At 38.8% G+C, this 15,000-nt stretch overlaps 2 protein-coding genes across 41 annotated transcripts in view; one reads left to right on the forward strand and one right to left on the reverse strand.

Annotated features, from left to right (window-relative positions):
• The window catches only part of Dnaaf5 (Dynein axonemal assembly factor 5), a 10,482-nt gene extending 6,829 nt beyond the window's left edge, over positions 1–3,653 (forward strand). The window contains exons 5-10 of the mRNA XM_027353310.2: positions 1–438; positions 1,097–1,279; positions 1,598–1,720; positions 1,880–2,026; positions 2,194–2,385; positions 2,554–3,653. The exon at positions 1–438 is cut by the window's left edge and continues 82 nt beyond it. Coding sequence (XP_027209111.2) covers positions 1–438; positions 1,097–1,279; positions 1,598–1,720; positions 1,880–2,026; positions 2,194–2,385; positions 2,554–2,696 — 1,226 coding nt within the window. The 3' untranslated portion in view covers positions 2,697–3,653. The remainder of the gene's footprint in view (positions 439–1,096; positions 1,280–1,597; positions 1,721–1,879; positions 2,027–2,193; positions 2,386–2,553) is intronic.
• A 216-nt stretch (positions 3,654–3,869) lies between these two features.
• LOC113802704 (transforming acidic coiled-coil-containing protein 1) overlaps positions 3,870–15,000 on the reverse strand; it is a 136,932-nt gene continuing 125,801 nt past the window's right edge. For 33 of the 40 annotated variants that reach the window (XM_070113663.1, XM_070113482.1, XM_070113539.1 and 30 more), the window contains 5 exons: positions 9,918–10,005; positions 8,180–8,345; positions 7,116–7,449; positions 6,627–6,776; positions 3,870–6,210 (listed from right to left, as the gene is read on the reverse strand). In XM_070113663.1, the coding sequence (XP_069969764.1) occupies positions 6,021–6,210; positions 6,627–6,776; positions 7,116–7,449; positions 8,180–8,345; positions 9,918–10,005 (928 nt within the window). In that variant the 3' untranslated portion in view covers positions 3,870–6,020. Of the gene's footprint in view, positions 6,211–6,626; positions 6,777–7,115; positions 7,454–8,179; positions 8,346–9,917; positions 10,006–15,000 lie in introns of all 40 variants that reach the window. The other 7 variants (XM_070145451.1, XM_070115191.1, XM_070114675.1 and 4 more) reach the window with 1 other exon arrangement.

Here is a 15,000-nt window from a genome sequence, read left to right on the forward strand (position 1 = left end):
GACAGTATGGTGAACGTCCCTTGATTGTTCTGAGCGCATTGGCTCGTGGTACACCAACTGCTCTCCTACAAGAAAGCGTAGCAGATATTGCTGAAGCCCTGGCCAATGAGGACGTCTCTCATGTCACCAATCATGGACATCAAAGTGCTTTGTTACAGGTCATTCAGGTCTTGATAGAAAAATGTGATCCAAGAGACTGTAGCTACAGTATTTTCTCAGTTTTACTGTATATTGCTTCAACTTCAGAGGAGCAGGATACAGTCAGTATTGCTCAAGAACAGTTAGAAAATGTAGCAAAGAGAAGTGGACTGGATAGAGTTTACAAACTATATGATCTCCATCTAAGTGCAGTTTTAAATACAATTCAAACAACAGCCTCCTCATGGACTGAGCAAACCCCTCATTTCATGATATTCTTAGGCCTACTAGAACTTGCCGGTAGGTTGAGAAATGTTTTTTCATTATGTGTGTAAATAATATAAAAGAAAAAAAAAGTGGTCCTCTCTTCACAGTAGCCATTGTCAATGGAGTGAATTGTAATAAAGGCAAGCATAAATAAATAGAAGAATTTATGTTGAGAAAATGTTAGAATATGAGGAATGCATAGCTACCACAAATGATTAGCAACTTTGTGTCCAAATTTTAAAGTTACCAGCAGAATTTGGAAAATCTCTTGAATCATATTTATTAAATTCAAAGGTCTCCTTTTTTGCATAAATTACTGTAATTCAGAATGCAACCAATCAATAATGCTAATTGATTTAAAATATACAAGTTCTCAGTTTTAAAGTTAATTTCTTATGTTGTAATATATGCCTTTTTACTTTATTGATTACACTGTAGTGGATTAAATAGATGTAAAATACCAGATATATGGTTACTTTGCTGAAGTGATTGATAGAACTGATGTTGAGGACCAAGAGATAAAGCATTTTTGTGAATGAGATGGTGATTGCAGAGTAAATCATTTTAATTGAAGGGAAAAAAAGGCTACATTGAATCTTGAGACTGTAAGTCATAACTATGTTTGAGCAGTCTAGTGAAACAAAAAACAGTAATGTTGATGATGTAACTTTGAATATAATTGTTTCCACAGATCAGTCACTCGGATGTCATTTAGAAAGGATAGTTGGCATCTTGTGTGATTGTGTTCCTAAGAAACAGGATCCTTTTGTTAGCCTGAAATGTCTCATGAAGCTAAATCATCTTCTAAAGCAAGAGGAGCATCCTTTAAATTCAAATGGAGAGTTAGAGAGATTCCTTCCTGTGATTGTTTCTGGTAGGTGTCAAAGCTACAAAATACATAGTATAAGCTTATGATGAGTTATATAGTGATTTTAATATATGTGACTAACTTTTCTTTTTGCTAAACCAGTGGAATTCTCTTAACCTTTTTACTACCAAGTTTTCTGTGGTAGGTGATTGATTGAAATGATTGAAAAATGCACATTTTGGGTCTTATTGTGAAAAAATAACGTATAAGCAACCCTTATAGATACAGCAACATATTTAAAGAGAATTCCAATTATAGATAGAAAAACACAACTCTTTTCCTGTGAAACTAATTAAGCAACACAAGAATTTCAATGAATTTCAGATATAGTGAAGCCATTTCTCCCATGGCACGCTGGAAGCACAGCTGCTGCTCTGAGAACAGCAGCAGTGTCTTGTTTGGTTTCTGTCTGCCAGGCTGAAGTAGCAAGTCAGAAAGTTTTAGATGGTAATGTATTTTAGACTAACACATGCCTCGTGTGATATGAGATGATTGAATGATTAAAAAGATATTTGATTGATGGGGTCTCAGTGTTGATCAGAAAGAGGGAATGTCGTTTCTGAAAAACTGTTTGAAGAAATCTCTTCTTCTTTTGTAATTTTTCAGAGGTAAAAAATTGCCTTGCCCTTATCCCAGCCCTTATTGAAGATGACTCTGAAGATACTCGTCACCTTTCCTGTGAAGTTGTGATGAATGTTGCCTACTCCTTTCCTCAGCTGATTGATTCTGATACATTACATACTTTAGCAGATAGTATGTATATTTTTACGTTATATAATATGTAGATATACAGCTTGAATAATACAGCTTGTAAAAATTTTGTGTAACCATGCACTGTAAATACATATATATTGCTAACTTTTATTACCAAGGAGCCATTGGTCATGAAGACTTTTATTAATATTTGCTATTTTTTCCAGAGCTAGTCAAAAGATTTGATGATGTAAATGCTGTTGTACGTCTGAAATCTGCTAGAGTTTTAGCCGCTCTGTTCAAGAACTTGCCTGAGAATTATAATCCTAGCATACAGTCAGCAAGGCTAAGAGACCTGTATGAGTCCGCAACTGTATTTTTAGATGATCCGGATGAAATATTACAGGGAGCTGTCTCAGGTACACAGAATTATGTTTATACAGATGATATGGTTTAACTTTTTTTCTTTTTTTTCAGTGCATGTTGACATATGACGGTATGTAGTATTGATTTAATTTTTTTATTGTATTTAAACAGTTTAATCAGGCATATATCTTTATTTTATTAATTATTTATACATCTTTCAGATGCCTTGGAAGAGATGGGCAAGATATCTCCAGAGATTTTGAAAGAAGTGTTGGAAAGAGACTGCCCAAAATTCAGAAACAAGCACGTTTGTGAGAAACTGATAGCGTCCATGAATAATTTACAGATTGCAGTTGTTAATTAGGAATATTTGTTGAAGCATTATAAAAATAGGTGCTTTTAGATAACCATCAATCTGATTACTATTTTACATAAAACACTGTGATATGCATAGTTAAAAGTTAGTACATGGGTTACTGGCACTTTTTATATACTTTAATGCAGGGTAGTATAAATGACTGTTAAAGCATAGCCAATAAGCCAAACATTCTGAAGCATTCATACATTGGTTACATTTAACAAATGTAACATGATAGTAAACAATGTGCATATCAACTGAGGTGGAAAGAAGAAAAACACACAGAACAAATGTAAACACATACACACACAAAGCAAACTTAAACTAGCATACAAGCAGATGCACATACACACATATAATAATGTTAGTAAAAACAAAATTACAAATTAGACTAGAAAGAAAAAAATTGCATAATAATTAAAGGTTAATTTAGTTTTTTATTTTTATTTCTTTGAACTAAAAAACCTCGATAATTTGTTTACCGTGGATGAAATCTAATTTTGTCTGGGTACTCAGTCAGTAGACAGGTTCCTCAGCAAACATTTTATCTTATAGTGTTCAACATTATCCTTACTGATTTCTTAAATGATATATAAAACTCTGTACTAGCAAAATTACGATTATAATATATGAATGTTAATTATATGGATATTTGAAATAAATGTGTTAAATAAGTGTGAAAGTACTTAACACTACCATTGTAATAGAGAAGATATTCTACTGAGGTATGAGTCAACATTTGTTACATTATTATATTTATTTTATTTTACTTTTGATGATTGGCATGGACCAAAGGTAGTACCTCTTCTGATATCCTACTGTATTTTGTAACCAAAATGAAAAGAAAAGAAAAAAAAAGTCTTAAGAGTTATAAACTTGGAACTACATATTTAAGGCTTACTTTGTTCGCAATAACCCTTGAACATTGGGGCACTTTATTATTGAAAAATCACTAAAATACCATAATTTGTCCTTTACTTTCTCTTAAAATAAGATTAATTGATTTTCAATTCTGGCTTCTGCAATGGCACAATTATAGGTAAGACATATGAATCTAAGAGAATGAAAAGCCTCTCCATAGTTAATATATATATATTTTTTTTTTATAATTAAAAGGGTAAGTACACAATCAACAACGAGAAAGATTCTTTTATGAAAAGGGGAAAGAACACGTCATAAAATGGTGTGTTAATTTATTTTAATATCTATAATACATAAAGAAGTGTCACATGATAAACTTAAGATCTCTCTAAAAGTCATAAATAATCTGGGCTATGAGCCTTGAAACTAAGAATTCTGCATATACATTTACGTACGTAACTGACAAGCAATCTGCATACTTTTATTGACTGGTCTGCAAGAATGTGCCCTATTACTCTTTTTTTGAAAACAAGTTCAGATTCTTCCTCAAGATTATTTTTCAGATTATCCATGTAGTCATGTATTATAAGGCACATTGCTTTTTTTTCCTAGCTTTTTTGTTTTGTTTATGAGAGTACTGCATCTAATACAGTTCTCCCTCTCGTAGGAATTCAATTTCGTGCACCTTTTGATCATAAATTTTGTAAAATAATAAACATGTATTGCTGATGGAAAATCATGATCCCTACTAACATCATGCACCTATTCTGATGTAGCAAGTCATAGTATATATATATAATCAGTTGGCAAGCTGACTGCAAACACTGAATTTGAGCTTCTATCTCATATGTTTACTATCAGAAAGGAAATTCAAATTCAAGCTTGGGGATCGGGATTTCTACAGCTCTCATGAATACTGAAAAATGTGTCGTATTATTTACTTACATGAGGTGCAGGATGTAAAAGCTACACCAATTTCTTTTTGAGACTAGGAACTGTTTAAAATCAATGATAATAAGTCCTATTTTTCATCAAACCAATGATTTTGTTATTCAGCTTTAGTAACATTTCGGATTACTATGGATCTAATCAAAAGAACTGGGTTTCTACTGCAAAATTCCCAACCAAATGAAAAGGAAAGATCACCTCTTGTGTCTGTCCAATTAGAAATCAAATATTCCTATGGATATATTTTTGTCAACTCTGGATGGAATTGGCATTCGGTCGAGTTTATTAAACATAGAGAAATCAAGCATATCAAAGAAATAATATTTGTGCTTGGTCTGACTACCTTCAAGCATCTATCAATAAAAATATAAAACAGAAGCAAAATCTTATCAGCAGACCTTTGGCAGCTATTTCATCAAAGACAAAAATGGTGTACTATCACAGCCCTATTACCCTTCACACCATTCGTCACCTGTCACACCAGCATCAGAGATAACTCTCAATCTCTATTATTAGATATTACTCGTACAAATCGTGCATTCCAGAATCTGGAATTGGTTATCAAATGCTTAAGTAATGGCAAACTTTCCCACACTTTTCAGTATGTGAGATAATCATGTACAACATGCTCTGTCTTCTTGCTTGTTTCCAGCTGATTTCTCAACCTGACAGCTTCCACGTTTCACAATAGAAGAGCAGTTTAATGGCAAAATTAAGTTAATTTCATAGAAACTGTTTTGTGAACTGCACAAATGCTTCACAATCGAGTGATATATAATGATGTAGTGATGGAAATGTGTAAAATTATCATTATTTACAAGCTTTCCAGTTTAACATACTGGTAATAATATATAATATAGATTCTGTTATCAATGCTACTTTCTTCCCCAGCTATACTAATTTCTCTCTTTTTTTAATATTAGTGTATAACCTATCAGGCAATATTCTCCTTATTTGATATGTACATTGCATTTACATAATGACAATCAGTGCAGGATATCAGTTTGGTATTATTTATCAACTGACAAAAAGCCATATCTCTACATATACTCAACAAACTCACTGCAAGCTTTAAAATTTCTTCAACTATTCACAAGATTCAATTGGGTGGCCTGATATTTTGCATGACTCCTTGTACAACATGCATCATACTATCTGACACACATTAACAATGTCATTCACTGTGTCAATGAAGCAGTTTGAGTCAGGATAAAAGGTATCCAATCAGTACCTCAGGTCACATGTTAAAATATACAAAAGAAGAATGATGACAATGAAGTTCAAAAAATCATTCCATTTTGTCCATTATTTTAATATGTATCAAACCAGTCCAATCTACTATTGTAGGAAAAAAGATCCCCAGACTGAACCATTTCAGGGGGGTTATGATCACAGATGCTACTGTCTTAACAATATGAGATGGGCCTTTATCTTAACGTTCCTCATTTAAAACAGTTTCAGCAGCAGCAGTCTAAACCTAATCAGCCATTTTTGTTACCAGACAACATTAAATTTCAACAATTAATTCGTTCCTCCAACTTTGTTGATAAGGTCATCACAGAGCTGTGTAAGTTCTTGGTTCTCTCGTGTCTTCCTGTCAAAGGCGTCCTGGAGAGAAACAATCTTCATTTCTGCTTTCTTCAATAGGGCAGCCATTTTCGTCATTTCTTGCTCATTTGCTTTCCTCATTGTTTCAAATTCCTCATTTGCTCTGAAAAAAGTGGCGGAAAATATTAGGAACCTTTTTTTTTTATGGTATTCACCAAGGCATAAAATGTTTAATACAAAGAGTGAGAAAAAAAAGATAATCACAGACTAATATTTACTGGACTTTAATTCATTCATTTAACTAAAACACTATTACAAAAACATAATGTGCACTAATTACAGTGCTGTTTCACAACAACTTGTAATGCAAAATCATTGTTGGACTAAGATGAAAACTACAAATTATTCTACTGTGTAAAAAAGAAAAGAAAAAAAGAGATGAAAACCAATCTAGAGAAACACAACAATTTAGAAGTAATGGACAAATCATGTAAAAAAAAAATTCTTATCACAATGAAATGACATACAAAAAAATACTTCCAATTCGGTGAGGAATATCTACGACAAAAACCAACTTACAACTGTATTTTCTCTTCCGCATGTTTCTGGAATTCAATAAACTTCTGTTCTTGTTTCTGTAATTTGCTTTCATAGTCTGTAATAGCACCACGCAGGGTTTCTTCATTTCTTCTCAGTGTGTCGACTACCTGCTTTGTTCTTTCATATTTCCTGCAGAGAAGGGAATTTTTTATATAATTTTCTGACTTCATGAATTTAGAAAACATAATTTAAAAAGCAATTTTTTTCATATCAAGCAGTTAGTGCATACCATTTACAGTAATTATGATTGCATAGAAGTTACTACATCTAAATTGGAAGTTCATGAGAAACTTAGGTGGGACATTATTTTCTTTATAAAAACTGCAGTAAAGGGAACAATTTTTCTATAAAGACTACATAAACCTTGAATATAAAGACAGTAAATTAACCTTGAAAATGCAAAGCAATAACATGCTTCATTATTAGAATAAAGATAACAGTGCTTCCAAAACGAATATCTTAACATACCTATGTACATCAGAAAATGCATTCTCCACATTGGCTAAGTCATCTAGGGCTTGGTTTCTTTCTGATTCGAGGGTCTTGATTCTCTCCTCCGCATTCTGCTTTTCTTTCTCCTTCTCGCCAACTAGTTGTGCTAGCATGCCCTTGTACTGGCCCACCATCTTGAGCAGAGCATCACGTGACTGTGTTAGCTCTGTCAATGACCCCCCTAGGTTTCCCTTCTCCTTCTGTTCCTCCTTCATGGCTTGGATCAATTTTCTCTCCTTCTCCCCAGCAGCTAGCTCCGCTCGTAGGAGCTTCTCTTCAAATTGTAGTGACTGTCGCTTCAGAAGCTCCTCTACCTACAAAGTCAAGGAAAATAATAATCATTACTAAAATTCAGACAATTGTAGGTAAATGGACATGAACGTCTAAGAATAACTTTCATGCAGTGGTAGAGTCGGGTTCAAAGTTATTGAAATATTGTGAAAGTTATGCGTAAATATATTTATATAGGAATTTTTTATCTCCATGCAAATCAAATTATATCTGGTACATTAATCAATACTGAAATAGCTCAACCAAATGGTGCAATCTCTCATTCCTAAAGTGCATTTAAGAATAATAATTTCAAGTTAAAAAAAAGTTTATTTGATCTTAATAAATGGGATGCTTGAAGCCAATTTATTATAATGATGATTTCATACAGATAAAGATGTGCATTCAACAAATGAAGCCTCACAGGGAAGTTTGAAGTTCTCTGTGATCAAAGCTTTCTTTTGTAAGACATAACAAGGTAAATCCTACTCATCATAGAATGCAAAATCTTCATCAAGCCTTCATGAAACTTCCAAATGAGAGAAATGTGAAATTATCAATAAAATAATAAAATCAATGAAAATCCACACAAAAACACAAATCAACTAATGAAAGAATAAAAATTCAAAGATGGCACCACATTTTACTAACAAAACATGTACAAGGTCAAATGTTCACAATATCCTATGCCACACAAGAGACCCCTAAAGAACTGGCCCCACAAGAGCTTCCTAAAGTACAGGCTATGCATGACCACAAGAGGATGGGACCTACCTCTGCAGTGGTCACATAGCCATCCGGGGGGACGGAGAGGGGTCGTGATGATGAAGGCTTGTGCTCAGAGGTGTCACTGGGACGGGGTGTTGGGCTGCTGGTGCCTTCTGGAGCCGATCTTTCTTCACGTGGTGGAATGGGAGTGGAAGTGGACGGGACAGGCTGAAATTCACATTCCAAAAAAGAAGCTTATAATTCAGGTTAAAGAAGGACATCAGTAGCAACACTACTGGGATTTCAGTTCTTTGTCACTGATCAAAGCATGGTGTGTAAAGCTTGCCAAGTCTATCATTAATTTACTGTTTAATCCACTATTTACCTGTGTTCTTCAGTGGCACAAACAAGTTTTGGTTTAGACAAATGATCTTAATACTCAAGTCAAGATTTAATTTTAGTTAAAAAAATACTCTAATTTCAACACTGGCCATCTATATGGACCTCCAAAATCTATTTACATGAATATTAGTACATGAAAATAACATTATTTACAAATTTATGCTACCTAACAGTAAAAATCTAGGCATTTTTGTAAATTTTACCTTTGCCAACACAATTTATCAATAACTATTCATAAAGGTTAGGAAAATCAGAATGATGTTATTTCTTAAAGGGGTCTGGAAAATAGGTTTTGAAATTTTACTATCTGCTACACAAAGTTTCATAACAGAGGTGAAGAGGAGGAAAGGTGGGAAGATTTCCGTGTTTTCCCTCTGGCTGCTACACTTCTATATCCTAGAATGACCCCAGAAAGATTGTGATGAAACATTTTATCTGTAATTTTCTCATAATTTTTTTTTCCATGATATCATGTGATGCTAATAAATCATTGTTGAAGCAGTATCCCCTTAACCATTTTTTATTCCCTTTCTGTAATTGTGAATAAAATATATAACTTCCAATATATTCAGCTCCAATTATTACATTAAAATTATATGTATCCAATAAAACAGACTGGACAAATTTCTCCAGTATTTCTTTGTCTATAACAGCAGTGAACATAAAATACAATAAAGCACATGTCACAAGTTTTCCGGTTCCTGATAAAATGGTTATAAGGTTATATACAGCAAGCAGTAACCTGGCCCAAGGAATTATTATACATACATATTATCTGATGAACAACATACATTTCAAACAGTCAACTATTCCTAAGATATTTGCTTATTCTAGAGCCAGTTCAAAATAAATGATGTTCTGTACTTCCTACTATAAGGATCTAAGTTTAAGAACTATAATAACTATATACATATCCTCAACTGCAAACACTAATGAAGCATGATTAAAGTTATTCTGCAAACATTATTGGATCTTTTGTGCTTTGAGGTTATTAACAATACCACAGACAATTCTTTAAAATTTGAGCACTGACAATTTTCTCTTGGTTAAATGAGTAAAAATAATGTATTTCTTGTCCCCTTTGAAAGATGGTTAACAGAAGAAACTACAGACTGCATCTACATAGTAATATGAAGATGTAAATCAATTATATTAAGAGGGTAGAAAAACCCACTATAGACAAACTAGATGTGAATCAAGGACAAAAAGATCACACATTCAAATAAAAAAAATAAATAAAAAAGGAAGAAAAGGGAAGAAAATGAAAGCAAAAAATGATACATTTACAATACAAACAAACTAATCTTTGAATTTCACTTAAATGCTTGACTCTAATCAAGAATGGAGATTTCACCATTAGGCTAAATATAGTTGGCGTACCTTTTTCTGGAAACATACCTTGTTCTGTGGCGACTCTGGAGTGACCGAAGGATGCTCTGGCTTCTCCTTGATTGGTGTTACTTCATCTCCGCTCAGTTTACTTTGACTGCAAGGCAAAAACAGCTGACGTTAGTATACTGCGGTTACTTTAACTCTCATATGACATCACAAAAATATACGCAAATACATGTATGAGTGAATAAAAGTGTATGTGTATTGTAGTGTGTTTATGTATGCATGTGTCTAAATGTTTTTACAAATGTACATGAGTGTGCACATATGTGAATATGTGTGTATGCATTTGGGGTGTATGTGCATGTTTGTGTTTAGTGTATGTGTGTGTGTGTGTGTGTGTGTGTGTGTGTGTGTGTGTGTGTGTGTGTGTGTGTGTGTGTGTGTGTGTGTGTGTGTGTGTGTGTGTGTGTGTGTGTGTGTTGGTGTCTAGGCATTTCATACAACAACAACAACAACAATAACAACAACAAAAATTGAATGACAGCAGAATGCACATATGGCTATTCAAGTACCTACAATTTCACACATGATAAAAAAAAAAAAGATTGCTGTTAATGTTTAATCAACTAAAGCTACCGAGAAATTATGTTCTAACTTCTTTCTTTTTATTTTGTACTTCATTCATTCATTCATTCATTCATTCATTCATTCATTCATTCATTCACTCACTCACTCAATGCACATAATTTTCTCTTTGCAATCAACCATTAGTAAAGATGCATAATCATAAAGTTTGGTTAACAGCTCCATTAATGATGTTAGGTAATCAAAATATGCTAATTAGGGAACATCAACATATGCATATACAAAAAAGTAAGATTTCAGAGACACGAACATTAAGAAAAAAAGGCACAACTAACACGTCAACCCGAATGAATAAGAGCAAGAAGGGGAGCGGATTTGGGAAAGAGGGACGAAATTCGAGGAAAACCAAACACTGAGGGAGGAGGACGGCAAGGCCCACAGGGGCGCCCCGCACGAGCGCCCCCCGCCCCACGGCCTCCGCCACAAAGACAACCTGGGGGCATCGAGCGAGGGGGGCGTCTGCAGCGTCGAAGTGGCTGCGGCTGCGGCGGTGTTGGCGGCATTTTGTTTTCTGGACGGGGGGGCCTCCTCGCGCCTTCGGAGCCTCGGAGTCAAGTAGGAGGCGGCGAAGAAGTAAAGCGCCGGTAACATGAGCGTCAGGAGGCACTGCATGCTCCGGAGGGTGTTTCGGCCCACTTCACTCCCCTCCACGCCCACGCTCACAATTAGCAGCAACACCGTGAACGCGTGGCTGAACATGTTATTAATTGGCGTTTTCCCCCCGGTCTTTCTATTATCTCTTACGGGTTACATGTAATAACGAATTCCTTTCCTTATCAAAATCCAAGTGGCTTATACTTTACAGCGCAGTACCTAACGTACTGGAGCCCAAGTACCAGAACCTAGATTCTCCTGTATACTTGTTTTTATAACTATAGAGAATCTCTGGTGAGAAATTACACTACACTGAGGACCACTTGGTACTTCTAGTCTTAGAACATGTAAGCTGAAAGACGCTCTTCCTCCCCGAGCTCGCCTGCCCGCCGACCATCAACGGGGTCGCCAGAGCCTTCAACCGACGTGGCGGAGTCCGAGTCTCTGTTGTGGTGAACCATAAAGGCCGTCGCTGGAGACAAGAGGCAAGCGTGATATCCGTCACGAAGAGCCAAATCCTCGACCGCAGGAGCACCGCGCGCACACGTCCGCCACCCTCGGGCCGCACATACACTATCATCACTTGCCGGGGCTTCCTGGCAGGGCTTCAGCTCTCGGTGCCGCTTCGCATGTAACCCGAGACCTCTCAATCGCCCCTCCGTCACCTATGGCACGGCTGCCTCTCCAGGAATTCTGGATCGACAGGTTCACCGCCACGTATCCAATTATCCCCTTTGGGGCGAGCCCTGTTCAATCGGCCCCGAGGGGTTAATGCGGACAATTCTCGCACTTGGAAGCTCAGTCGCACCTCCGACGACCTTGCCTGCAGATGAGCGCTGTTCAGGCGACGCAGCTGCCTCTTTCTCTGCTGCTTAATTCGCTGAAAATGGCCTCCGCCCGTCAAAGCACCGGCCTGCACCACCCGAGAACCCTGTTGCCGGGGCTTCACTGAACGCCTTCTGGGAGCCTTATTCGATTAGCGTGCGAAGAAAGGCCTAAGGCTTCCCCGCCTCGTGCCTCGGCCGCCCGCGACGCCGCCGGGAGAAACACGTGCACCGCTCGTCAACACTCGCCGCTCGGGACAGGACAGCGAGAACAGGATGTCGTTGTCGTGAACAGAGGAAGGAAGCGCCGGGCGAGATAAGGGGGCTGCAGAGGGTAGATAAACAAGGGGCAGAGAGGAGGCGGTGATGCGAAAACGAGAAGGAGAAGAGGGAGAAGGGGGGTGAAACCGCGAAAGGGGGAGCAGCAGCAGGGGAAGAAGAGCAGACGATGGATTGGCAGCAAGGAGAGAGAGGGTGTTGTGCGGTACAGGAAGTAATTCGCGCGTCGCCCCTACACGGACGCGAACGGGGACCGCCCGCCACCACGCCGCGAATACCCGCATTCCCTCCCTACCTGTACTCTCCTTACACCCCCCCCCCCCCGCCCATAACTCTTCCCGGCTCGCTGTGCCCATCCCTTTTCTCCTGCTCTTTTTCGCCCAAAGACAGCTTCGCCTTTGTCTGTCGTCAGAGGAGAGCAAGACACGCGACTGCGGCGAAGGCGTCTACGGACCTTTGCTCGGGCGTGTCCCGTCGCCCGACTGCCGACTCCACCCTGGATGAAGTACGATAAAAAAACCTCATGCATAAATCTTTGCACGCAGACATATGCCCACCTATACACACGCGTCCGCACGCACGCACTCAATCACAAACACACGCACTAACACACGCGCGCATACACACACACACACACACACACACACATAAACACACACACACGGGGCCCTCTTCATGACCGCCGACGGCATCCTCATCTCCCCCTCCCGGCAAACACTTAAACGTTCCCCATGACTGCGAACCCTTACCTTCCCCTCCCCTCCTCTCTACCACTCCCCCTCCCTCCCCCCACTTCCCCTCTTCTCCCTGCGGCACGCGTCACGCCTTGGGGCATGTGACCCCTCTTTCCTCCCTCCCCCAAACGACCTACATCATTACCCTTCCCCCTCCCTCCCTCTCGGTCTCTCCCTCCCTCCCTCCCTCCTCCTTCCCCCTCTCTCCTCTCCCCAACTCCCTCCTCCTCCCCACTTTCCTCCTCCTTCCCCCTCTCTCCTCTCCCTCCCTCCTCCTTCCTCACCCCCTCTCCCTCCCCCTTCCCCGCCCTCCCTCCACAGTTACATATATATGCTAATTACAAAAAAAGAGTGACGCAACCCGTTTCCTCTGGGTTTCCACACAGACTCCACGCAGGCAGCTCGTCCCACCGACTAACGCACGGCATAAGAAGATAAAATAGAAGATTAGTTGAAAAAATGAATTAAAAGATAATTGGTTATCTTAAACGGAAAAATTATAAACTGAAGGCGACTGTTAGTGAAAGAGAATGGAATAGGGAAAACGAAGATCGAATTTGGAAAACAACCAAAAAATTTAAGATAATTAGTAATCAAAACCGGAAATAATATAGACTAAAGAGGATTAGTCATGAAAGGAATTTTAAAAAATGACCGAAGATCAATATCGACAGACGCAAACGAAAAAAAAAGACTTCCAACATCGTTAAATATCAAAAAGAGTAGGCATGGCGCAAAAAAAAGATGAATAGCAAAAAATAACAACAATAAATAACGAAAGGAATAAAGGAAAGGCAAAAACAAATAATCTTAAACAACGCTAAACACCCAACGTTCGCGGTAAAATATGCAAATGGCGGGAAACGTTATTAGACGCAAAATAAAAAAAAAAGAGAGAAAAAAATATACCAACAGCTCACCACAAACAAAATGCGGATCTCTGCTCCACAATTCGGCCAAAATTATTGTCCGAATTACGTGCGCGCGGCATTCCTCCAGGACATTAAATAAGCCTGGTAAATCCGGAAGAACGAGGGGGGGGGGAAGGAGGAGGAGGAGGTGGAGGTGGAGGAGGAGGAGGAGGAGGAGGAGGAGGAGAAGGAGGAGGAGGAGGAGAAGGAGGAGATGGAGAAGAAGATGAAGAAGAAAAAGAAGAAGAAGGAGGAGAAGGAGAAGAAGAAGGAGGAGGGGGAGAAGGAGAAGAAGAAGAAGAAGGAGAAGGAGGAGGAGGAGAAGGGGAAGGAGGAGGGATGAAGAAGAAGGAGAAGGAGGAGGAGGAGGAGAAGAAGAAATAGAAGAAGAAGAAGAAGAAGAAGAAGAAGAAGAAGAAGAAGAAGAAGAAAAAGAAAAAGAAGAAGAACGAGAAGGAGAAGAAGAAGAAGGAGAAGAAGGAGAGAGAGGACGAAGAGGAAAGAGAGAGAGAGAGAGAGAGAGAGAGAGAGAGAGAGAGAGAGAGAGAGAGAGAGAGAGAGAGAGAGAGAGAGAGAGAGAGAGAGAGAGAGGAGGGGGAGGAGGAGGAGGAGAAGGAGGAGGAGGAGGTTAAGGGGGAGGAGGAGAAGGAGAGGAGGAGGAGGAGTAGAAGGAAGAAGAGAATAGGGGAATAGTGGAGGAGGAGGAGGAGGAGAAGGAGGAAGAGGGGAAAGAGAAGGAAAAGAATAGGAGAGAAAGAGAGAAGTGGAGGAGGAGGACGACGACGAGGAGGAGGAGGAGGAGGAGGAACTGAATATGCGCGTTAAATCTAGAAGAAAAAGAGAGAGGGGGGAGGGGGAGAGGGAAGAGGAGGATAAACGGGATAAGGAGGGGGATGATGATGATGATGCTATAACGAGGAGTCGGAGAAAGAAGAAGGCAAGGAGGAACGCGAGAAAGGAACAGAGAAAGACAGAGAAAAATGGGCAACACATGTCTGGGCAAAGCACGTGTTTGTTTTTGTTTACGGGGGAATGATGCATTGCTCGCCCGTTTAGACCATAAGGATTCCACTCTGTTGAAAGGCGCCGCTCGTGGGGGAACGCGTTTTCATTCCCTTCGTATTTAAGAGAAAACGAGTTCTTCGCCTTCCTGCTGCTG

Source organism: Penaeus vannamei, chromosome 1 (genome assembly GCF_042767895.1).
Source record: "Penaeus vannamei isolate JL-2024 chromosome 1, ASM4276789v1, whole genome shotgun sequence".
NCBI classification, from domain to species: Eukaryota; Metazoa; Arthropoda; class Malacostraca; order Decapoda; family Penaeidae; genus Penaeus; species Penaeus vannamei.